The 24731-nt window shown below is 42.8% G+C and overlaps 3 protein-coding genes across 15 annotated transcripts in view; all 3 read left to right on the forward strand.

The window, feature by feature from the left end:
- The window catches only part of ACSL6 (acyl-CoA synthetase long chain family member 6), a 58044-nt gene extending 54358 nt beyond the window's left edge, over window positions 1-3686 (forward strand). For all 10 annotated transcript variants that reach the window (XM_075164543.1, XM_075164544.1, XM_075164536.1 and 7 more), the window contains exon 21: window positions 1889-3686. In XM_075164543.1, coding sequence (XP_075020644.1) covers window positions 1889-2029 — 141 coding nt within the window. In that variant the 3' untranslated portion in view covers window positions 2030-3686. The remainder of the gene's footprint in view (window positions 1-1888) is intronic.
- Window positions 3687-7887: 4201 nt separating this feature from the next.
- Window positions 7888-21959, forward strand: MEIKIN (meiotic kinetochore factor). The gene is made up of 13 exons (XM_075164547.1): window positions 7888-8098; window positions 9720-9807; window positions 10029-10113; window positions 11124-11184; window positions 11873-12016; window positions 12451-12570; window positions 12749-12788; window positions 14056-14117; window positions 14904-14998; window positions 15329-15508; window positions 15878-15958; window positions 17103-17226; window positions 18688-21959. Exons 1-13 carry the CDS (start codon window positions 7915-7917, stop codon window positions 18732-18734), a joined length of 1311 nt encoding a protein of 436 aa, XP_075020648.1. The 5' UTR covers window positions 7888-7914; the 3' UTR covers window positions 18735-21959.
- Window positions 21960-22800: 841 nt separating this feature from the next.
- FNIP1 (folliculin interacting protein 1) overlaps window positions 22801-24731 on the forward strand; it is a 71012-nt gene continuing 69081 nt past the window's right edge. For 2 of the 4 annotated variants that reach the window (XM_075164554.1, XM_075164557.1), the window contains exon 1: window positions 22801-23010. In XM_075164554.1, coding sequence (XP_075020655.1) covers window positions 22922-23010 — 89 coding nt within the window. In that variant the 5' untranslated portion in view covers window positions 22801-22921. The remainder of the gene's footprint in view (window positions 23011-24731) is intronic. The other 2 variants (XM_075164556.1, XM_075164558.1) reach the window with 1 other exon arrangement.

Genomic DNA, 24731 nt, shown 5'->3' on the forward strand with positions numbered 1-24731 from the left:
GACTCTGATGCTTCTGCCACTGAAAGCACTGTTAAGAAACTGGGTCACTAATTACCGTTATTATAACTGACCTAGGAAATGCTGCTGGTTTATTTATTTTCAGCCTGTGCACTAATTCTTTTCTGCTGCTTGTGTAAATATTTCTGCAACAGAGCTACAAACACTTCAGAAGGAGAGATCTGAAATCAACCATGGATTACACAGCATCAAAAACATAGTTAAAAAAAAAATCCACCACATTTTAAAATGTCAAATCTTATTTCTATTAAAATAATGAACATCTTAATCATTACATATAATTAGCAAGGGCCTTTTTGCTTTTGTTTAGACTGTTTCTGGGTGGTAATTCTAATGAGTATCTGAGTGCAGCAGAAGCACCGTTAAACATAAACTTGTTATTCTTCATTTCTCAGTTACATATGCAAATGAAATGATAGTAAAAAGAAGTGAATTTAAAAATGAAATTCAATATAAAGCACGGTTTGTAATGCATGTAGTTGTCTGTGGTAATAAGTCTGGTGTGCTCCTGCCATAGTCTTCACAGTATGAAATATCCTCAAGTAATCTATTCTACCAGCAGTTTGCAGTTAATAAATGATAAAGTAGTGAGGAAAGCCTTGCCATCTTTCTAAAAGTTAAGAAGAAATGTTTCGCATTTCAAAACTTAAAGGGCTTCAAAATTGACATCTCTGTTGCAATGTGTAATCTTAAAACCCGACTTTAAGCCAGATATTATGGCTAATGCTCTCGTGGGATAGGATCCCCTTTATATGGAAGAGCCGCTCTTTATCATCCCTTCCTTGTCTGCCGCGCCAGAGGCCTGAGCTTGGACCTCTGGCTTGGGAATGACAACGCTGGCTTCTATAACCAGCAGCTTCCAGGGTGCAGGCTCTGAAAGCCAGTGCAGCAAGTGGGGGAAGCATTAATAATCACTGATTTTGTGACGGATGTCACTGGGGGAGGAACTGGACCACAATGCTTACAGGGGAAAAATGAATCACATATCTAATAGGAATTTAAAAATTGATTCTCTATATTCCTGCAACTCTCAGTCTAATAAAATGCAAACCAGTCTGGTTTGGAGAATCACGAAAGCAGCAGATGGCTGGGGAATTTCATCTTAAATTGGTGGACTATGACCAGTCACGCAGCAGTTTTCTGCTTTCTCCTGCACCAGCACTCCCATAAATGCACTGGAAGGAAAAGCTCGCTCCCATCTGCGCTGCCAGGCTCCCTGCTGTGCTCGGAGACACCGCCGCTAACAAGGGCAGCCTTGGAAAATCCTGTTTGCCTAGGAGGAATGATTTTATATCATTTTAATTAGCTAGTAAAACACCATCAGTTCTTCTTTAAAGATGATCATCATGTATGTTCTTTGTACCTGCAAAGCTTCATGATTTTGCAAGACCGAATTAGTGCTGCTTACTTTCTTTGCAGTTTGGTTACATGATGTTTCTTAGCATGACTCCCTGCCCTCCCTCCCTTCCCCTCTCTCCCACAGTCTTCCAACCGTGTGAAACTCTGCAGTTACAATATCACATATGGTGATACTGTCCCTTGCGCTCTGCCTCGCTGTGTTTTGGCCTTGGTTTCATACGGAAAAGAGGTTTATGTGCTCATTCTCCCTTCTGCGCTGGCTGGCTGTCGGGTCAGCGCGGACACGGGAAAAGAAGCAGGAGAGCAGGGAGTGGTGAGGGGTGATGGAGGGATTGAGTGTGTCACCTTGGAAAAGTTGGGCACATGAGGAGAATCCTGGGGACCCGGTGGAAGCGTCCCCTGGGCTCCAGGCACAGCCAGGGGTAACCACAGCAAGGCTGGCATAAGACATACGCTTGTTCAGTGTGATGCCTGTAATTTTTGCTATAAATATATCCCTTTTTTATTTTAGGTCAAAGCCATTTACATTCACTCTGATATGTTCTCAGTACAAAATGGTTTGTTGACACCAACATTAAAGGCTAAGAGACCAGAACTAAGAGATTACTTCAAAAAACAAATAGAAGAGCTATATTCAAGCATCTCCATCTGAAACCATGGGAAGAATGTTCTGAATAATGGACTTTGTAGCAATATTAGAATAACACTCAAAAATACAGAGCCAGAATGACACAGCTGGAATGGATAAGCATCTGAATCTTACATTTGAGCCTTTCATTGTTCTAGGATTTCACCACTAACCATAATTTTCCTTCTTTTTTTCAGCCGGTGTGATACAATTCATTTTTTACTCTATGTACACAGTAGGGTACTACTAAGAATTGTGCTAAATTGCCACAAAATATACAGAAATTTCAATCTATGACCAAGTAAATTATGGAAACTTACCTTATTAATAACTACAAACATTTCTAATTAAAATAGGGAAAATTTCAGGTATGTCTGTTGATATTTGATTGTATATAACCTAATACATTAGAAACTAAAATTGTGGATAATTCAATAATGTGGTCTACCTCAAACAATCAGTGATTGATGGTGAAAGTCTATTTTCCCTGATCTAGAACTTCAAGCTGGATATTGGTTTATATATTAAGTGATAGTTTTTATATTTTCCAGGACATAAATTACATTGATTTGATTTAATCATTAGACCTAACTAACAACCAGAATAGAAATAGGAACGAATCTCCCGCTGTTTGTACTTAATAGGCCTATTAGTATATTACATCTAAGGGATTACTATTACCTTGAAATTACAAGAACAGGTTAGGAAGCGGTAGGATAGAATTCCCTCTATTTCCTTTTCATCCGAACTCAATTTATACATGGCATGCTGGTTTCACACTGGGGCCTCCTTCAGCACAGTACACTCATGGACATCTCAACTGCTCAAACTGAGAAGGTTGCAAAGGCACGCTGGCTCTGTGGCGGCTTTCTGTGGGAGTTCACGTTAACCCATATGCTCCCGGTCCCTAATTTATTACTATACATGCTGCTAATACTGCATAGTCCAGTTGGACTAACTCCCCTTCAGAAACAGTGCTAAAGAAATGGAGCACAAGGTATGAGCTGCGATTCTGAATGGGGCTTAGCAAAACAAATTGGTTTGGGAGAAAGGCCAGCCTGAGATGCAGCAGTGGAGGGCATCCTTCGGCTGGCCGTGGAAGAGGACGAGGAAGAAATGCTGCTCCAAAAGGCCCTCAGGGATGGGCGAAAGGCTGTATTAGCCATTGCTGTTGTAAGGTGTCACGGTACGGTAGAACCGCTAAGAAAACATCTCTACGTTCAGACGTCTGGAAGCCTCAGTTCCCACTGTCGTCACTCCCAGTGGCCTCTCTGGAATAAAGAGCAAGTAGTTTGGATAGGGGGATAAGTCCCATGTGGAAGAGGAACAGACTCTAGAGCTCTCTCCTGATATAGAGCACGGTACAGAACAATGAGAAAACTGTAACGTCAAGTCGCTTGGATACTTGGACTGTCGGTGGCTTCCTTCTGCTAAACAGGGTCCTAAATATGTGTATGTATTTTAACAGCTGCTGTTTGTTGCACCAGTGCATACTAGCATGGAGCTGTGCCTGCTAGGTCTTCTTTGCTAGGACAGCAAAAGCACACTTACTTTCTTTCTTAAACTGGAATCCACTCTAGACTTTTGAAGCTAGAAGTTTAAATTTTTAATCTAAATAATCTCTTATTTTCCCTCTGAAATTCCATTGCATGCTTCAAAATGAAATAAATTGAATTAATGAGTTAGTGTTACACGAAGACTAATTTATTGCAGTAATTTCAGAACAAAATGATACAAAGGAAACCGTATCAGTTAACATAATCACTCATGTAAAGAACATAGCGATTTGATTTATCAAATGTGGAAGGGTTTGTCTGAAGCCCTTTTTGCGCCTGATTCCTCATTTGATTCCAGTGCAATGACTCATATCGGTCCAAAGCAAATACGAAATACTGTTACTGTGATCTGATGGTACGTTGTACACTCATTTTTCACCAGTGTACAGCAACAGCATCCCTGGGGAATTTGCGTCTGCCACGTCTACAGAGGATAGGAATTACTCTATAAAATCGGCTCTCTAGGTCAAGTCATAAAGGATTTCCATCTCTGCGGAGTCTAGTTCATCTCCTTTTTGTATGAGCCAAAAGACAGTCATTACATACGCACGCTTCAAAGCAATGAAGAGTTGGATTCAGTACAATTTCCTGTCTGTTTTAATGTGACATACTTTTAAAATAAAAAAAAAACACTAGTCATCTAAATAAGTACAGAAAAGCTGTTTTCCACTGACCTTTTTCTACCACATGAATTTAATTTACTTTTCTCCTAAGATGATTTCAGTTTACCAGACTTCTTTAGACAACTAAACTCTGACTTTGTGTAAGTATAGAAGATCCCAATATGAGTTTATTTACAGCTTAGATGGCTGTTATTTTTACGTATATAATGCTGAATAATATATCTGTATTCTTCTTTTGGTATTTGATGCAAAATGTCAGATGCACTAGAGCCAAAGATACAAACACCAAAAGAATAAGAAAGAAAAAATACAGACTTGGCCACACTAGGATGATGCAAAATTTGGGAGAAATTGTGGTGTCACACCAAAAGTGTGAATAGTTTCAGAACTTGTGAAAAGCTGTATAAATAAACTAAAAGCTCTCTTTAATACTTTCTTGTGTAATCGGATTTTCCTCTGCAGGTCACTCGCTTTTGCCATAATCATAACAATGTTGTAAGAGGTTAAAACTTGAAAAGAATACGCGTGTAACGCGTGAGCTAGGCACAAACGTGCTTCTCTTCAAATTCCAGGAATATTTGTTTTGCATTGAGCTTCCTTAAACTGAAATACTTCTTGTGACCACCGAGGAAAAATCCCCAGCGCTGCCCAATAACCAGTTTTTTTTTTTTCCTCAAGACAACTAATTACAAAATTAATTTCTAATATTCATCTTGCTGAAAGAGTTGAGACGCAAGTGCTGCTGCATAAGTGGCAATGCAAGTTACCCTTCTTTGTAAGAAGGGTAATAGGGTAAGAGCCCTATTCTTGATGTCTTCAGGATGACTGGTTTTAACTAATTGCTGTCATCTGGGGGTTCATTCTGCAATCAATTAATGAAAAAATACAGCCAGCCCACTGAAATGAGCACAGCTCTGGTCTCCATTGCGTGGTCGGAGTCAGGCCCCGGTGCCGGGGCTGTTACTCGGTGTCACAAAAGCCCCGTTGCCTGGAGCAGCCCGGTGAGACACGGCAGTTTCGCACCCTCTCCCCCGAAGGCTCACTCGGGGTGCTGCAGGCTGAGGCGCTGTATTCTCGGACTTTTTAAATACGGGAGGTTCTTCTCTACTGGGCCTGGTGCTGTGCCCATGAAATCACTGGAAGACTGTCTCCAGTGCTCATATATGAAAAGCAGAATAAAACACATTTTTCCAGGAAAAGAATATTGCTTAGTTATGTATTTTGTATGTCCTTTGCTCAATGTATTGCACAGAGAAAATACCGTTCTGCCACAGAAATGGTCAGACCCACACAAGCGTGAGCAGAAACCACACCACAGTCTTAACCCCATGTTGGCAGGAAATGCACAGCATTATTCTGTCCTGAAAGGCATATCTGCAGGTTAAAATGGTTGATGCCCGTCAGGTGAGAGAGAGATGGTGAGTTGTTTATTGATAAAAGTACTATTTTGCAATCTGTCATCACTGTTAGTAAGTATATATCAGCATCAGTAAAGTCCAGTGTCAATTTTGCCATGAATATGAAATTCTTGCATATAACAGAAAATCTTCTGGAATGAAACAAATTAACTATAGATTCTTTTTTTTATTTTCCCTGTGTTAAAAGCACAAACTGGTGATCTATATGTAAATAAACTGCTACAAGATGAATGTAAACTGGGAAAGAATATACTATTTTTGCATGGTAACAGATTACTTAAAGACCTCTTGATGCCTTACAGAAAATTTGGAGAAGTATTTTATCTAGAGGCAATTCTATCTGCGTACTTTTTGTATCTTTAGCTCACTTTGGTTTTGTCTGTGGGAAAAAAAGATATCAGAATTAGATCTTTGTTTCTTCTTGGAATTAACATTCTTCGGTACTTTGCACATTCAATGGTTTCTACACCACCTTTACTCCTGTTACATGATGAAGCTGAGGCTATGCTTTTTGGAGGAGAAATCTGGATGCTTGTAGTCTGGGTGGGAAAAAGTTTTAGATCCCTGGAATCGTTCCAAAATAAAATATTTTCTGAGGCATCTGGAGCCCCTTTAAGCCCTTCACTTCATTTCAGCTTTTTGTTATGTATTTTGGCAAAGTACAAGCAGCAAATTTGTAAGCGTTGCCTATCCTATTTTCAAATGGAAGTGAAGGGGTTAAAATGTAACATATACATTTGTGTAAAAAAAAATCTTAACTGTAATTAAAGATTTTTCGGTTTTGGTATATTAGCATGTACATCAAAAAGTCACCTATGAAAACTTTTGTAAAGAACTAAATTGTCGCATTTCTCAAAACTGCTCATAAGATTTTCTCGTGGACTGACATACAATAAAACCTCTTTTATAAAATCTGTTGTTACTCCAGCACTCTGTCCTCACAATTGGTATGAAGTCGTTCAGAATGCGTGCTTACACTAAACATGATGTAAAAAAAAAATACATAAAATAACGACCAAAGGAATATTGGAACCTGAGATTGATTTTAGCAATCTTCTACAAAAGAATTGTTGCAAAGTTCTCTGAAGATGCAGCAGTCTTTCTGTAATGGTTTTATTTTTTATTTTAAATCAGTAATAATATAATCAAATGTATATGCTTGTTTAATATGAATTGACAATTGGGAATGCATAGTATTTTTTCAGACTGTGTCTAAAACAATAAAGTTTAAAAGCATTCAGTCTCTATTCCAGTTTTTGCGTGCACTTGCATCTCTCCCTTCACTTGGAAATCCAGTAATGCCAAAGAATTATCTCAATTTTTCATGTTAATGAAGCAATGAGACTCCTCTGCTTTATAAACTGAAACATGGGGTCTGATGAGTAAAAGGAATATAATGTACACAATTTCAATTGCAAGATGTAATATTATAAAACCAAATCCATCGGTGTTATTTATTAGCCAAAACCAGCAAAAGGAAGCGGCAGCATCCAGCACACCCCCTGCAAATGCCAGCAGCAGGGGAAACAGGAGCAGGACCAGGCAGGATTATCCACGGGCAATGATACTCTCTAATTTTCTATCAGAAACCGCTGGCTGGCGTTTGGTTCAAGGGAAACCGCCGTCCCTCAGGCCCCCTGCCGTCACCTTCAGGCTTCTCTGCCCCTTCTCTGAGGGGAACCCGCTCCCCCGGGCGCCCGGCGGTGGTGTCAGCCCGGGGCCTGCGTCCTCCCGGCGGGACCGCTCTCCCCTCGCTCTCCCTTTCTCTCGACCACGTTCATAACCGCCCTCAGTATTAATTTACACTCGTTCAGCATCAAACTCCTCAGGCCAGCCGCCTGCTGGAAAAAGCAACTCTCCCCCTTCCGCCTGCTGCCTCCCCGCAGAGAGCCGCCCGTCGGCGGGCGGGCCCGCCACCTTCCCGGCCCAGCGGCGGCTGCCTGCGGGGACACATCTTTCCCCTCACGCAGGCCCGGCGGGCGCGGGGCCGGGCCGAACCCAGCCGCGGGAGGACCCGCGCCCCGCCGCCCGCCTCAGGGCTGCCGCGCCCGCCGGGCGGTAGCGCCGCCTGCTGTCGGCCGGGGGTGCCGCCGCGCCGCGCCGCGCATGCGGGCTGGAGGCGTGGGGGCGCCCTCCGCGCCGGCCCAACGGCGGGGGGCGGCGGTTGGCGCTGGCTGAGGAGGGCGGGCGCCGCCTGAGGGGAGGCTGGCCGGGGGTGGGGGCTGCTGTTGTCCCCTCCGGGCCGGCCGAGCCCAGCCGCCGCCTGTCTTCCCCCCTGTCTCTCAGGGGCTGCTGAGGGGACGCGGCCCGAAATGGAGCGGTCCCGCTGGCAGAGCGCTTCCCGGGGCGGAAAGGCACCGCGGAAGAACCGCCGCTCGTCCCCGCTGCCAGGGGCGGCCGCTCCCCCGGGCAGAGCCGGCAGCCGGGCCGGCGCCTCCCAGCCGTGCCGGCGGCGCCTCTTTGGGAGAGCGGGCCCCCGCGGGCCGGAGCCCGGCAGTAAGCGCTTTTCCTCCCGCCGCCGGCGTTCTAGCCCCGCGGTGCTGGGGTGAAGCGCGGCGGGAGCCGGGCGGTGTCGGGAGGCCGAGTCGCACCAGCGGGGAGGCGGCTGGGCCAGGGGGTGCCAGGGGTGACGGCGGGTGGCGGAGAGAGGGTCCTGTGCTGTGCTCTATCCAGTACTTGTGTTTTCATGGCAATTTGAGGAGCGGGTGCGGGCGCCGGTCAGGTTAAGTCGCCCTCCCGGGAAGGTTCCTGTCAATAGCGGTCTGCTGAATGTGTGGCTTCGTCGTCTCCCCCGCAGCCGAGTGGCATTGGGTTTCTCGCCCTTTGTGTCCAGCCGAGCTGGTCCTGTGGGAGGTTGGGAAGCGGTTTGTTGTTACCCGTGTCCCTTAGGCGTGGAGAAAGCAGGCAGCTGATCTGGAAACAGGACCGTTCCCTCTGTTTTAGCTGCTAGTCAGTAATAAAAAGGTTTTTTTTCTTTTGTAAGGTATCTTGCCCCCCCCCCGTCTAATCATTTCCTTTAGAAATGGCAAGACAAAACCTTTGCCCACCTTTGAGAGGATACTTTAAAAAATTGCTTAAAGTTGTTCCTCAAAAGGAACAGCCTCGTTGAATACAATTTAGCAGATCTCGAGTTAGGAATTGGAGACCTTAAAGAAAAAAATGCGGTCTGAGGAAAAGGTATGGGATTCAAGTAAAGTCTGACAGTATAACTTGCTAAAGTAAATGGGGAAAATCAAGTGTGGGATGTCTTGGTAATTTAAAGGTAAGACTTTAAATTACTGTTACGGGGTGCAAAGAACATTAGTTTCTGTCTTGATCCTGCTCTGCTGGCTCATCCTCTCTTAGGTGTTTAGTACTCTTGGGTACAACTAGCAGCCTTGAGGTCTGCTTGCTTTTCATCCTTACATATACACGGAAGGAAGAGTGAAAGGGATGAGTCCTGGGTTGATTCCTGCGCATACATTGTCCTGTCCCAAACTCCCGGGGAGTTTCAGCTAAAGGGCTCAGTGCAGTGCTGGGGGGATGCAGTACTTCAGACCCATTTCTTAGTGTGGGGATGGATACTCTTTTAACTTGCTGTAACTCTAGAAAGTTTGGCTGTTTCTAGCTCCTGGCTGCTGAAAATAAAACACAAAGCTAAACAACTTACAAAATTGGTTTTAGGAGAAGAAAATATGTCTCTGAAATGTGCTGGTTCCTAAGTAATTGTGTCATCATGGCCTTTGGGATTATATACAGTGAGGCCCAGTTTATGTAGAAATCCTTATGCTACTCCTAATAAACTCCATTTAAAACTGATTTAGACTCAAACTACTTTGAACTTAGGTAGAGTAAAGGTCACTTCTAAAGTGGCTTTTTCTTTTTTAATCAAGAGGTTTCCAAACCACCTGCAATATTTCTTGAAGTGTGCTTTTTTTGGTATTGTTGATATACTGGTAAAAAGGTTGGGTAAAAATAATAAAGCAAATTCAGACTTTACAATGTTTGTGAAAGTATTGTCAAAAATTGTTCTGGGCATGGAAGAGAGGGAACAGCTAAAGGTGTCCTGTTAGAAATAATAATCTAAATTCTAGTATTAAAACTAAAATCACTGAATTGAATACTTGTTCTTCCCCAGGCTTGAAGGGAAAGTCCAGTGTGAAAACCCTACCAAAAATTAAAGAAAATCTTGAAGTCACCAAAGTGAGCCATTCATCCCACCAAAGGTCTGTTAGAACTCATTCAAATACACCATTATTAACATTAGCTAATAATTTATATTGTTTTGCCTGCATGAGATGTCTCTTGGAGATATGCAGTCTGAATTCTTGGTGAACTGATGTTTGTCAGACTATTTGTTGGCACCTCATAAAGACATTTTGTAGTTTTTGTCACCTTCCTCTAGAACAGTGTAGCTCTGTGTATTGAGCTTAGCTCTGTTCTACAGCTGCAGCAATCAAGTGAATGTCAAAGAAGCAACAGACTTGGAAAAAAATGAAGAGAAAATAGAAGAAAGCACTGTACCGCTGAAGGTGAGAATGCTGTCTTGCTCTTTACCTACTAGTAATTTACAGAGGCTAAATCAAAGAAATGTGACATGTTAAATTCTTTTTCTAATCAAGTAGAATTTCCTGCGAGTTATGTGTGTGTGCGTGCTGAACTTGGTCCTATATTTTGGTGGCATTTTCCCGTGTCTTTGGCCAGAATAAAAAGCTGTTAGAGCTATTGGTAGCATGGGAAAACATCAATACTAATTATCCTTAATGAGGAAAGGCCATAGCAATTGTGTTGTGTGGAAGATATCTCATTAGAGTGTGATTCCAGAGAATTGCTCACTTCTAGTTCAGACACAGACCTTTGGCAAGTCACTGTTGCGCTCTTCCTTATGTTAGTACAAATGGAACCAAGTATTTTGAGATGACTGAGCAAAAGTGTTATAGGACAGTTAATACTGCATTGGCAAGAAAATAGTTCACCAGGTGTGTTTGAACTGAGATCTGCTACAGCAAAGGGCTTGAGTGATATTGGTGTAAAACTATTTTTCTGTAAAATGTCAGCTCTTCCTTAGAGTCCACCAGTTATTTACATTTCCTGCAAATGCTTAGTTTTGTAGAATATACTACTTAAACAACATAGTTGTTTGTATTTATAGGAGCAATCTAGGAATCTGAAGGTGAGCAACATGAATTGTACCTCTAAAAAAAATAAATCAAAAGACAGGGAAATGCATTACTCCACTGCTGTCTTATGCATACCTTCAGTTGACGTCAGTATGCCTTCACTGGAAGTCTCATCCAGCAAAGATTGTAAGATCAAATTATTGGGTATTCATTATGAATTTTAGAACTACAAGTCAGATTGCAGATTTGTTAATGATGCATGAAAAACCCCGGTACAAATTATGCTGTCAATAGTAAGTTTAAGTGGTGAAGTACGAGACAGTAAGTTTCTGAGCATCTACTAATGTAGGATTACATTTAATTGCATTTCTTTGTCTACATCCAGTTTTCTCAGGTTATTTGTATTGGTCATTTAATTTTAGGAATCCCTGATAATCAACTTTGAAAGTAAAGAAAGTTTGAAAAATGCTGAAGTGACTTCAAGTGAGTGTAATGGCATAACATTATATTATTAAATGTATTTTTGTATCTGTATAAAACTAAATGTAAAATTCATTATATAATAATTATATTTCTATAAAAGTACTGGTGTGCTGTTCTGGTACTGGTTCTGACTGCGTGATATTAGAAAGCAAAGGTTTTGAGACCACTGGCTGGACTTCTGCCTCTCATTCCAGCATGTGGCTTGGTTCACATGAATTGATTGTAGGCAGCACAAACAGGATAGGAGCCCTACAAGACCTGAGGCTACAAGTCTTGAGCCCAGCCTGGTGAAAACCACATGATCTTGGTTTTATCATTGACAGAACTAGTTGTTGACAGGAGTTCTTGAGTTTACTCAGACCTGCATTTTTAAAAGCTTGTGCCTAAATAGTTTGTCCTGAAAACAAACCTGGCTAAGACTTACCTTATCAGAGGCTAAATTCTTCAAGTATTTCTAGTGAGCCTTGGGCAAGGCAGGTGTCTTCTGTTACCTTATGGTAGTGTAAATTGGGCTTCAGGATGCCCTTTGTTTATTTGTTTCTTTAACTGTGTTATGAATCAGTATAAGGTACTGACTTGGCAATATTTAGCTCATCACAGGACTGAAACTTACATAAGGAAATCCTGATGGTTTGTACAAGATGATACTTTTTTTTTTGGTAGCCGCCTTTTTTGCCTCTTTCTCTAGGTACAGGAATGACTCTTCCCACAGGTGTTTCAACCTTTCTCCTAGAGTGTTTAGATGTAGATTCAACTGCAGATTATAACACAGGTGCTAGTGACAGCCTGAACAGTTGCCCATCCCCTGAAACATTCAGAGATGATGCTTCAGGTGAGACTTCTGTTTTTTTGAGCTTTATTTGATGTAGAAAATGTGGGAGGACTATCTACAATAGAAAGACTAGTGGCCTCTCTTGGTGTGACTCACCAGATCAGATCTTTGCTATAAGCCAACCTGTGCTTAACATGGGATCTGTATATCTGGTCCTCCAATCCAGAGTGAATCAGGTCCTGGTGTAATTTGAATTGTACTGTAAACGTAAAGTCTTCACTGTTGACACAAGCTGTTTATTGGGGATGACCAACAAATCTGCTTTGAGTCAAATTCCTCCCAAACTTTTCTGCGGCTGTTTGAGCCAAGACAATGCTTTCACTTTGCTTTAAAGTTCCTGTCTCGCAAATGTGATTGCTTTCAGTTTGGTCACAAATTTAATAACTCAATGAATTTCAGCATAAGAAGCTTGCACTTATATCTCTTATGTCCAGAAAGAAGTAATTTTTACTCTGAGGACTCTGGCAAATACAAGAACTCCACTCTCCTGGACTCCAGCAAAGCAGTGACCATAGATAAGATACCACAGATCTCAAATCTTTCAGCAATATTAGGTAATTCTTTTCTACAATACTTAAAAATATATACATAAACAAATTTCACTCTAGTGCAAGGACCCTGTTAGTGATCTGTGTTTGCTTCTAATATTTTGCTTTATAATTTAGTGTGCACTAAAACATTGTCTGATCTGCTTAGCTTTTTCTTTTAAAGTTTAGCTTTTATGTTTTTTAGAACCTGTACTGGAGGATTTTCAAGACCAATACACTAGAAGGTAATCTTCAAAGCACACTCTTTGACGCACCTAAATGTTCAGGTTTTTCTCTTTTGAATGCTATTTAAAAGAAAGGCCAGTATGAATAAGCCTCTGATCCTGCAAACACTTCTGTTGAGTTTCAGCTACCTGTGTCCTCACTAACTTTGAAACTGGTGCATTAAGTCAGGTAAGAGTTTGCCTTATAGACTTTTGTTTTGGTCTTGCAGCTGTAGAGAATCAATGTAAGAAAACTCAGTGAAGGATTTTATGGAAGGGGAAGATGACATTTATTTACAAAATCCCTAAATAAATTGCTTTTATCCAATTGCACTTATTCTGTCAGACTTCATTTAGTCACAGGCAGCAAGATGTGTGTGCCCAGGTGGTCTGGCGCCAGGATTGCCTGTGCAGTACAGAGTATGAAGGGCACCTGTTGTCAAGTCCTTGTAAAGTCTCTGGTGCTCTGTGCTTGGCCAGGACAAAATTAGGTTTTGGGCAGCTCTTTAATGTTCTTAAGGAATCATCAGCTTATATGGGGTGCTCCTTTGCTTCAGAATCTTGCTGACTTCAGCTTTCATAAATCTTGGGCCAGGTTGCTGCCCATTGTCAGTTTTTTTGGATTTTGGAATACATGTCTACCAGGAAGCGGAATGGTGTATGTGGCATGCTGGAACCCTCTTGCTACCCTCCTGCTGTTAGGACGCCAAGTTTTGTGTTGACAAGTCACCTGTGTTGTGTTTTATCACAGTGCAGGGTCTTCACTGCATCTTCTGTACTTGGCCTCGTCACAGTGCCGCCTTCAGGTCCTGACATAAAGATCTGAGTAACATGAGTGTTTTTCTAGGAACAGTATCCTTTCTTTTAACACTTGTGCTGCTGTTTCCAGGCTTACATGCAGACATTTCCATCCATAACTCATTTATACTGACCTTACAGTGTTACAGATCTCTACAGAATTCAATCTGAACTTTCTTGTGAACCTGATTTTCCTGTGCATCCTCCTTAAATATGTTCTGTCCTAGTATGCTTCAGTGCCGAGTACTTCAGTAAATGTCTTCTGTGGGTCTTAAATTTCAAGTATCTTCAGAATAAGCTGTGTGACTTGATGATAAACTATAAAATAACTGTAAAGTGTGGTGAAGTAACTCAGTAACAGTATTTTTAAAAATAAGCTTTATCCTTTTTCACTCAGTCTATATTTTCCTATGATTTCCTTATGAATTGTGTTTTTTGAATGTTAACATTAATTCAGAATAGTTGTTTACTTTTTTCCCTCCTCTCCTAGAAAGAGACCATCAAATTGCAATTACAGTTCTTCAGTATTAAGTGTTTCAACTACTCTGGCAGGTAAAATACGACCTGAAGCAGTTGTACTAGCTGTGAGACAACAGAATATTCTACCCAAACTTAAATGATGGCAAAATAATCAGAACCAGGCTTCCACTGGGTTATTTGTCCCCCTGGCACAGGCTAAGCTCAATTGTGTCTAGAAAGCAAAGTGTGAATTGAAAATCTCCCCTGTAAATAAGACTTGGTTCTAATAAACGTGTTAGGAGAAGAACAAAAAAACCCCAAAAGCCCAAACCCCGCATTTTTCCATTTAATCACCTGTGCAATGAAAATTAGCATTTCTTACTTAACTTATCCAGGAACAGAACTGTTTGTGTCATGCTCCTTACTTGAACTTAGTTCATGTCAGCTTCACAGATACTATTAGGAGTCCCTCATGTAACTACAGTTCTGAACTGTGACTGATGCAATTCTGGCTATGGCCCAGGTACCACATAATTTTCCCCTGCTTAATTTGGACTGTAATAGCAGCAGAAGTTGCCACTGGCAAAGACTGCTGTGATTATGCAATTCCTCTGCTCCCACAGTATGTGTGTCTAGAAGGAAATAGCCAGGTGAACATAAGATTAATAAGCAACCTTGTTTCCTCAAGGAAAGGGAGAGGAGTAAAGCAGCCCTGTTGGCGGGGAGAGGGAGATGAGGATTATATTGAAGGGAGGAAGTGTGTTTACATGGGTGGCTTTGGAATGATCCCTCTTTGAAAACCATACTGTAAGACATGGGTTGGAGAGTAGCTGTCATCTTTGTCTCAAAGTTAATTAATTTGTTGGAAATTTATCACAGGCAAAAAAGTCTGTAAAATTACAGCTGCAAGAGAGAGAACTCCAGACCTAAAAACTGGTATGCGCTGTTCTTCACCATTAGGACCGGAAAGCAAGGTGAAAGATCCTTAATAAATCAGCCAGGTTGTAACATAGATGACTTGCTCCTTCCCTGTATAGGTGGAAGACTCCACCTAGAAAGGTGGTAGTTCCCTTGAAAGGGGTGCCTGCAGACAATGGCAGAGAGTGAAGATGTAGCTTGCCTCTACCTCTGGATAACGCTAATAATCATGGGTGCCCCCTAAGCTCACTGTTTTTCAGACTGACTGTGTCAGTGGTACTGAATCAGTTGTGTAGAGCTCGAGTATGATAGTGGGACTCTCTTAGTGCTTGCCACACTATAGAGGTTCACTTTGTAACACACAATGTAATTGTTTCACCCTTTAGCCTGACAATCAAATTGCTAAACCTAAAAGGCTGAAGTGTAAGAAAAAAGAAAAAAATTCTAATACATTAGAAGAAGGTACATCGTCATTCAGTCAGCTTGATGCCCCAGAAAACACTTCAGCCAAATCAGTGGGGTTGACAGCAGAAGTACTGCCACCCAAACGGACAGACACTGTGGTGGTAAGTATTCCCATTGTGCCCCGCTGATAAGCAAAGGCATAAAATTGAAGTGAGAGTTTTGGATCATGACAAAAGTTGCAATTAAATATGAGAAGTGGTAGGAAGTGCTTTATCCCCTAGTTGTGAAGGGGACCTGAAACGTGTGTTCTGTGCTGCAGTAAGCTGATTCTTTGTCTTAGTTTTGGAGAGCATAAGACCAAAAAAAAGTAAATGTCAGGAATTCAGTAGTTAAACCCTAAAAACTATGAGTAATTCTAAATGGAGTCGTTATAAATAGTATTGTGTGCTAGGGGAATAAATACTACAGGACTAATAATAAACAGCAAAGAATTGGAAACTGATACTGAATTCTTCTCTGTTTTTGTTTAGCAAATGAGTTCCACCATGCTGATCATGGAGGAAAATAAAGCCCTAAAAAATCTTGGTTATGCTCAGCCTGCAGAGCTAGATGTGAGTGTCTATCCTGATACTTTTTTTAATGATTAAAACCAAACAAATCATTCTTCATGGCACAGTCAAATTCTGGCTATACTTATGCAACAATACAAATCACACAACAAACTACATGTTAAATTCAATCAGTTGGATGGTTAAAAAACTACAACAAAAAAACTAGGTATCTGTGTTGTATTTTTGCAACATCTTCTAATGTAAAACCAGCACCTAGAAGCCTTACTTGCATTACCCCTTTGATACAAACAAACTTGGTATTTAAATGCCAGCTTGAATTCTTTGTCAGTAAAGGTAGTATAGTACTACCACTTCTCTCTGCAGAAATAGAAGTGATGTCTCTGTCACTTTCATGCCATAGCTCCCAACCAAATCAGCAAACTGTAAGTTTTTTTTAGGAAAAGGGAAATGGTTATAATAGACTACTTAATTTTGCACCAGATTATTTGGCAGGAAAACATACCGGGCTTTCCTAGTGTTGTTGCAAGCATACTTGAGTTTATGGATACTAGAATAACAAATAGAGAACATCAGGGTCGTCTTGGAGGCTGAAGACAGGAATCACTGGAGTCCTAAATCATATTTTTTAAGCAGTAGAACACCTTTTGCATGAGCCAGCAAGTGTTGGCCAATTTGAATTGTTGTCTATTATTTAATTGGGCAGTTATTGCTGTATGTTTTATATTTTGATGGAGCTGTAGCTTAGCTTGTCACCAGTGTGCAAAGCCTCACCTGGGGAAGACCTATTCCTGAATACTACAGGTCCATATGTAAATTCAGAAGAAATTGTTCCTGCATCTCTGAGCTCAGAAAAAGAAATTATTCCTCAAAGTCCAGAAGAAAAGAATATTTTTCAGGTTCTAATTTTATTGCACTCTTTAAATCCAGTTTTGATATGTTAGTACGTAATGTACTATATATTAAAGCCTTACAGTACTACAAACAGCTGAAGAAAACATTTAAGCTTTGAAGCTTTCTATAACCCTTTCGTATAGCATATTAAATGTACACAAGTAGTCTTAAATGTTTTCTAATGACATCCCTTGAAATCTGCATGTCATCTTTAATTTTCCTAGAAGAGAGCTAGAAGAATATTTCTTCAATGGAGATAGTTGTGTGAATGAAATGTCATTAATCTTTTCAGCCTCTGTGTGGCAGACAAGAAATCTGCTCCATTGTCAGAACTTCACCGTGCCAGAGGCCTTCCAGGCTTCACCAAATTCCAGTTAACACAAAAGCGTTCTGCCTTCCCGAAGGAGTGCCTGAAGGTAATAGAATATAGAATTGGTTCACTGTGCAGGTGGTAACTGGCTATTTGAGTGTTTAAAGGTATTTTGTGGTTTTTCTTTTTAAGTCTGAATGTTTGGAAGAATCACAAGGCTAAAGAGTGAAAGACGCTGAAAACTTAAAATTTCTGACTTAACAGTGTTCTCGTGCAACAATACTTCATTAACAAACTACAGTAACATTTTCTCCTCCAAGGAGCTTTAGCATGGGAAATAATACAACCCAGCCATTTCGTAGGCTAGATCATTAAGGCCAGAAGGTGCTACTAGGTAACTCTGGGAATATCTGCACCTCTTCAAGTTACTCCTAACCACAACTTTGAGCTTCACTGCTGGTATGGAGACTCCCTAGAAAAGATATCAGCTTGTTTAGCTGATTATTATCCTGTGCCTTATTTCTAGGGTGAATATGTCTGACTTCAGCTTTCAGCTGTTGATGTGTTTTAGATCTTCCTCAGCTAAACTGAGCTCTTTATCATCCAGTATTTTTTCCCCCTGAAAGTAGTTCATGTAATAGGGTGTGTTTTTCTTTAAAAGTTGTCAGCTTTTCTCTAAAGGTTTCTGTTCTTTTCTCCTGAGACCCTTAGCATAGGGGAAGCTCCTTCACTTCCTAGGTTTTTGTTAAACAAAAATGAGAAATGTGTACAAAACTGTCTCATCACTACCATAGAGATAAAATCCCCTCCCTTCAAATCTCTCTTGAAGTTTCTCAGTGTGCCACTGGATGGCATATGTCTTCCTAAGTTTAAAGTAGTTCTCCACAGACAATGTCTGCAAGTTTTCTGCAAGTTATTATATTTGTCATTTATGCTGTTTTAATTTAATATAGACATACTGCATAAGCATAATAGCTTTCAAAAATACTGAATATATAGGTCCAAATACTCTCCTACTTTATTACAGATTGAGTACATACAGCATCTAGAATGCAGGAAAGTGCTTTTAAGTGTGTGTATGCGTTAATTAATAACAATCATCTGATGCTTTTGTACGGATCAAAGAACAAGGATGACAAGGATGTTAAGTCATGTGCCCAAGAGAATTGTGGTGATACAGAACATAGGTTGTACTTAGTAGGCAAGTGGATCTCAGCAATCAGCAAGTGGTGGTGTTTGGTTTTGTTACTGCTTTTCTAGAGGAGCCTGGGAATCAGGAATTAGACTGCCTGAAGGTGGTGGTGGGGTTTTTTATGCTGGATGTTTTCATCTCTGCTCAAGGAGTCTTTCAGATGATGCTCTTTTTCATTAGGTATGTACATATACTCAAAACTATTGTTCTCTGCTCGCTGGCAATCTTGACCTACAAGATTCAGATGCCTCCAAACAAATGATAGCATAGATATCTATTGAGCACCTAAACAGCTTGTCAGATCAATGAGCTTTCTCCTACACTTCAGAATGTGCCACTTTACTGATAGTATTTAACTTACCACTTTTTCCCCAGATACTATTACGAGTACCAAAAACTGGATCTACTGTAAACACAGATGAGATTTCTGGGTTTCAGCGTGAGTCAACAGAAGAAATAACTGCCTTGCTACTGTGACAGGGAGGTGAAAGAGAACTACTAACCAGTAATTAATGGCCATATTTTTTTGGCATATACATTGTATGAAATTTAGTGTAATGCTTTGCAGTAAGCTTGTAAATACTTTAGTCAAGTACTTAATATTAAATTATTTTGTACAAGCAACTAGATCTTATTCTGGGCATTGTTCTGTAAGGACTTCATGAAGATGATTCTTTAGTTCATTTGGATTTTTAAAAAGTGTGACTCAAGAACAGCAGACCAAATTGTGTTAATGGAATTATTTTTGTCTCTTGTTGTGCCAAGATTTCTAGATCTCTCTAGTAGCATTAGCATCTACAGATATGACCTCTATTTGAGTTATGAAGTATTAACACTATTTATAAAGGTAACTGCATGTCCTTAAAATGGGTATGTAAAGCATTCATGTATTCTCAGAAGTCAATAGTATGCTACCATTGAACTACCTGAATGCTTGGGTCTGCAGAACTTTGCAGGTGCAGGACTCTGTGTGTTCTGCTTTAAATTGATTTATAAACATGAATTCAAGTGGCTTTCACCCTCCCATCACTGCAGTACAGATAGCTTTTTATGGTCAGCACTGTCACCATTCTAGGCACATCCACTGCCCAACCACTGTCATCTCAGAGTCCTTCCCATTTCATCTCAGTTATTTTACAGTATCACTTATCAGTCACTGTTTCTTCTAGTGGCTTCAGACTTGTGAGAGGAAGTAGGTGCCTTACGTGAATACAAGGGTGCAAAAAAAAGCTTTTATAGCTGAACTGTCTCAAGAGCTGGATATTGGTGTTTTGCATTTTCAGGTTACTGCTCACGCTACCTGGTACATAGGTTAGATTCCCAGTGCTTCCAGTTCAGCTTTGGATTGTTAATCCATAAATCAGCAGTGTGCCGAATGCCTCAGAAAATACTGAAAAGAGCAGAGTTTTTCTCCAGTTGCATTCACTGCAGGCTAAAGTAATTTGGATCCCTACAGCGTTCTCACTACAACACCCCTTACTCAGACTTTTGTAGACATAAAGGAAGTTTTTATATGTCTTAAAATGATAGTATGGCTTTCCAAACCTCTTGAAGTCTGAGTTTGTTTCTCAGTATTACACCCAGAATATTCATGCCCCAGAAAATAGTTCTGTGTTTCCAAAAAGAGCATGTCAAGAAGACATACAAAATCCACAACTTTAATTAGTTTGACTACATTTGAAAATACCTGTGAAAGTTCAGATCCTGAGCCTTTTCCCATTGCTCTGGGGTAGAAGGAAGTGCAAATAAATGCTGCTAGATTAGTCTATGAACAAGTATTGTATAAACATACTATATGGCTCAAGGTTAAAAATAATGCCATGAAGTTATTTTTCCTTTAAGCATTAGTAGAATGAGTTCTGGCAATAACTCCTTCGAGTCCTCTTGGGTATGCTTCTAATTATCAATATCCTTGTTCTTGCAAATACTAAGCCACTGGTAATTATGCAAGAATCTAGAGCCCCTAGGAGATAGAGGTGTGCTCCTTGATGTAGCTTTGAGCAAAATTGAAAGTTATGTATGTAGTAAGTTGTGATTATGATGATTGTTCAAGTAAAGGATGGTCCAGAATGAGAGGTGCTTATCGTAAGGGTATTCTAGGAGTCCTAGGAAAAAGCATTTACTTTGCCCCAAACCATTGTTTAGTTTCTATACAAGAAACAGACCAATACTGGCAAACTCACTGGAGAGTACAAGAGAAGAAAATATGGCATGTAACTGTGGAGTTGGCTGTAGCAGCCTGAAAATTGCCGACTTTTGTTTTCCTTGATGTGATGAGGCTATATAGGAGGACAGAAATATCATGAACCACGATCTTTCTTGTCCTTCCCTTCAGTTACGAAAGTGCTGCTGCTTATTTTCATCTTTTGTCTGACTCTTGGAGAAAGTATAATTAATTACCAGACTAGCTCTCTGCCCCAGGGAAGGAAATTTTATTCAATTTGAGGCCGCAACAATATCTACTCTTGTTCTGCTTTTCTCAAAGGGAAGGCATTTTCCCATGTTTTGGTTTTAAACTGAAGAATGACTACATAAAATTTCATTCAAAGTGGAAACTGGCTCTTCCATATTAGTGGATAAAGGTTATGGGTCACAGCCAGTTAATGGGTAGTACAGAAGAGCTTATTTGTGCAGTGATTCAGGAGAGAAATCTGTTCAATGTCAGTAGGGCTGCTCTGTCACATCCTAGACATGATGAAGTCTTAATGGCTTGAATGGAATCGCTTACAGTGAGTCAGTCCGTGCAAGAACTGTGATGATGCTTTATCATCAGGAATTGTGCATTGTAGATGTATCTTTAGTAAATGTATTGTACATAAATCTGTACGAGGTTTTTCATTAGCACTGTTCAGTTATTTTTGTTATCTGAAGTGTACTTCAGATTTGGGGCCCGAGAATGCATGCTGAATTGATGCATAAGTTGAAATTCATATTCTTTGGGTAGGTACGGAGATTTGCCTACGGGGAGGTTTTTACAGGAAAATGGGTGACTAAACTTGTATTTATCTCTTTTTCTCTTACTGTCCATCCTCCACTCCCTCAGTTAAGGTATGTCAATCAAGCCTATCAGAATCACTTGCTATTAATTTAGGAGTTTTGGAACAGGTTAATTTTTACTTTTAAAGAGACTCTATCAGCTTGAATTGTAATGCATTTGACATTAGCTAAATCTGCAGTGCTGTAAATTGTGACACTACTGAAAGCTGAGTTGTATATCCTGGCCAAAATTCTATTATTTCATAGTGTTCCCTGAGGACTTTTTATATTTGAGACTGTATGTACATGCCCATCTTGAAGCTAGGAGGTTTTCATGTGGTGAAAGGATGTAAAGATAGGTCATCTGTAAATCTACGGCAGGCAAGTGTATCTTCCATACAGAACAAGGGGAAAAAGATGCATCTACACATCTGTAGTAGATGAAAAAGGAAGTTCCTACAGATGGCTGATTGCGAGGAATCATTATATAGATGTTACACATGCACTAAATTATGCCTTTTAAAAATAATCTGCTTAATTCAATCTTACATCATACACTGTTTAATTCCGTTTTCTAGGGAAAGCAGATGAGTCAGTTTTGTTAGTTCTTAATTAAACTTCTAGTACTGTTGTATCTGAACAGTGAGACATTGAAGGGGACTGCTAACTGTAACCAGTGTTTCCATTTCGTTTAAACACTAATAAAGAGTTTTGCAAAAACTTGCAGAGCCTTTTGATTTTATAAAATCTGTCAGGTTTTTTTGTTTGTTTTGCTTATGTATTTGTTCTGGATTCACCTGCTGGGTATTATGTCCTAAACACTATTTTGTAGATGGATGTTTTATTGGTAACGACGGCTTCCTCTGCATGCAAATACACCTTCCGTGTAGATTCTGGATTGAGTGCATCTGAGCTGTGCTATTTCTGTTACTGCCGTGGGACAGTCACTTCATCTGCCAGGCAGGTACACGGGAGGGAGGACAAAAGGGACCAGGCGCTGGATTTTCTAGGTTTGGGAGTAAAAGAAGTCACCTGTCTCTGCTGCACCCCTGCACGGAAAGTCCCTGAAGGACTGATGCCTAGGTCTTGACCTCTTTTTGCCTTTCTGGTGCCTCTGTCTTTACCTCCCCTCTGACGAAGGAAAACAACAGCGGCGTGTTACCGCCGCCCCGCGCTGCCCAGCCCCTAGGGGAAACGCCTCGGTCCCAGACCCGCGGCGCTCCGGGCACGGCGGGGAGCAGGCGCGTCCCCTCCTCACGCTGCCGGCTGCGGCCGCGGGAGCTGCCCAGGCGAGCGGGGCTGGAGGGAACCCCCGCCGGCGCTCGCTCGGGCGTTGATCGCAGCAGCGGGGCCGCCCGGCGCTTCCCCGGCGGGGGGCCGCGGGGCTGCGGCTGCGGCGCCCCCCGGCCCGGCCCGCTCCCCACGTGGGGCCGCCGCCGCAGCCACTCAGCGGCCCGCGCAGCGCCCGCCCCGCCCCGCCGGCCCTCCCCTTCTGGCAGCGCCGAGTGACTAATGTCTGTCATATGACTGTGACACCGAATGGAGTCGGGCGGGCGGAACTAGCCGCGGCGAGGGGACGGCGCTGCGCGGAGCCCAGCGCCTCGGCGGCGGGGGCCAGCGGCGGCGCCCCAAGATGCCGCCCACCCTGTTCCAGAAGCTCTTCAACAAGAAGCACGGGCTGATCTCCCCGGCCAGGGACGCCAGGGACGACTGTGTCTTCAGGTAACCGGGACGGGGCCGCTCTCCTCCTCCTGCCCCAAACTTCTGCGCCGAGTTCCCTGCCGCCCTCCGCCGCCTGCCCTGCTCCGGAGGAGGGCGGGCGGGCGGGCGGCAGCCCCCTTCCTCCTCGGCCGCAGCCCCCTTCGCGCTCGGCGGCCGTCCGTGCTGCAGCGGGGCCGCTTGGCGCGGCTCCCCCGCTCTCCTCAGCCTCGCGCGTACCGCTGGCCCCGGGGTCCGTCCCCCGCCCTGCCGCGGGAGTCCCAGGGCGCTGAGGTGCCCCGGCCCGGGCCCGTCCGGCGGGCGGTGGGCGGGAGCCCCCCGGGGCCGCCACGTCGGGGACGCCGCGCCGCCTCCTCATAGCTGCCTCCCCTCGCGGCTGCCTCCCGGCCGGTAGCCGCCCCTCCTCAGGGCTGGGTCGTGCCTCCCCTCAGGGCGGCCCCCTCACAGCGCGGCCCCCCCCCCCCCCCCCAGGTCGGCCCGTCGCCGCCTTCCTGTCGGTTTCGCTTGGTCGCGATCAGCGGCGGCCCCCCCACCCGGGGCGGGTGTGGGGCCCCGGCCCCCCGCGGCTCCCTCCGGGGATGCTGCAGGCCGAGGAGGGGGGAAAGGCGCCGTTCCGCTTGAGGCGGGCAGGCGGATGGCGATCCCCAGGGAGCAACCTCAGAAACGTGGAGGAAGGGGGGAGAAAACGTGAAGTTTTGGCCGCTGCCAAGAGAGGTGTAGGGTTTCTCGTGAAATTTGTCATGCTCTAACCGCAACAAAACTGGATCCGCCGAGAGGTGCCAAGCACAACACGGGGAGGCAGGAAAGGCAGCCCTTCTCCAGGAGACCTTTCCCTGCCCCCTCGAGTCGGGTGGGCCGCTGGAGCTGCGCGGCCGTGGGGTCACGAAACCCCTCGGTGGGGTTTCGGCGGTGGCTCCGGTTTGTGTCCTGCGTGGGGACTTGGTGCGGGGAGCGGCTTCGCTCGGGCTTTTGCGTCGGGGCCTAGAAATTACCCAGGGCCTCCTCGGGGGTTAGTTAGCTTGGAAACAGGTAGTTTTTGTGGCTGTAAAATAAGTGCTGTTCCACGAGTGGATAATGATTACGTTCGAAAGCGGTGCAGTCCTAGTCCTGGCTGGCGTAGTGAAGAGGTAACCTGCAAAATCATTTTCAAGTGCAGAGTTTGCGACTTGGATGCAAATACAATATGCTTCATTAGTAAGAGTTATGCACTTCTTGAAACACTTATAGCGGTGTGGTAAAGCTCTCCTCCCACCCGCTGTCTTTAAATTTATTACCTACAAATGATCAGCCCTTGGGTTGCTCTATAAAGGGAGATCTCTGACTGATGGGCTTAGTTTTGTGTGGTGGGATATTCGTTTTAACTGCAGTGATATAATTTAGCAATTTAGATGGCTAATAGTATATCTGCAGTAATTTAAGCATCACGGTTTTCACAGAATATTGATGGGTCTTTTTGTGTCCTTCTAGAGTCAGGACACACTCCTGGACACTACCTGAAGTCCAGTGCTTTTAACTGTTAGCACACATCTCTTAAAGACACTGATCACAGCTGCTCACACACCTCTCTGCTATTTACTGCGAAGGTGGTTCCTTTTTTTTTTAATGATCTTTTTTAAGGGACAAAACGTTTTAATGATGTCTGTGTTGCCTTGTTTTCTAAATCGGCTTCGTACTGAGATCAGATCCCTTGGTGGGGAAGGCGCACTAAGACTGCTCTGTAGAAT

Source organism: Calonectris borealis, chromosome 15 (genome assembly GCF_964195595.1).
Source record: "Calonectris borealis chromosome 15, bCalBor7.hap1.2, whole genome shotgun sequence".
Classification (NCBI taxonomy): Eukaryota; Metazoa; Chordata; class Aves; order Procellariiformes; family Procellariidae; genus Calonectris; species Calonectris borealis.

Excerpts from the sequence above, each read along its gene's own strand:
- MEIKIN (XM_075164547.1), top strand. The coding sequence starts at position 7,915 with ATGGAGCGGTCCCGCTGGCAGAGCGCTTCCCGGGGCGGAAAGGCACCG. Across the intron at positions 9,808-10,028 it reads AGCCATTCATCCCACCAAAG|CTGCAGCAATCAAGTGAATG; the intron begins GTCTGTTAGAAC and ends TCTGTTCTACAG. Across the intron at positions 14,118-14,903 it reads TGTTTCAACTACTCTGGCAG|GCAAAAAAGTCTGTAAAATT; the intron begins GTAAAATACGAC and ends AATTTATCACAG.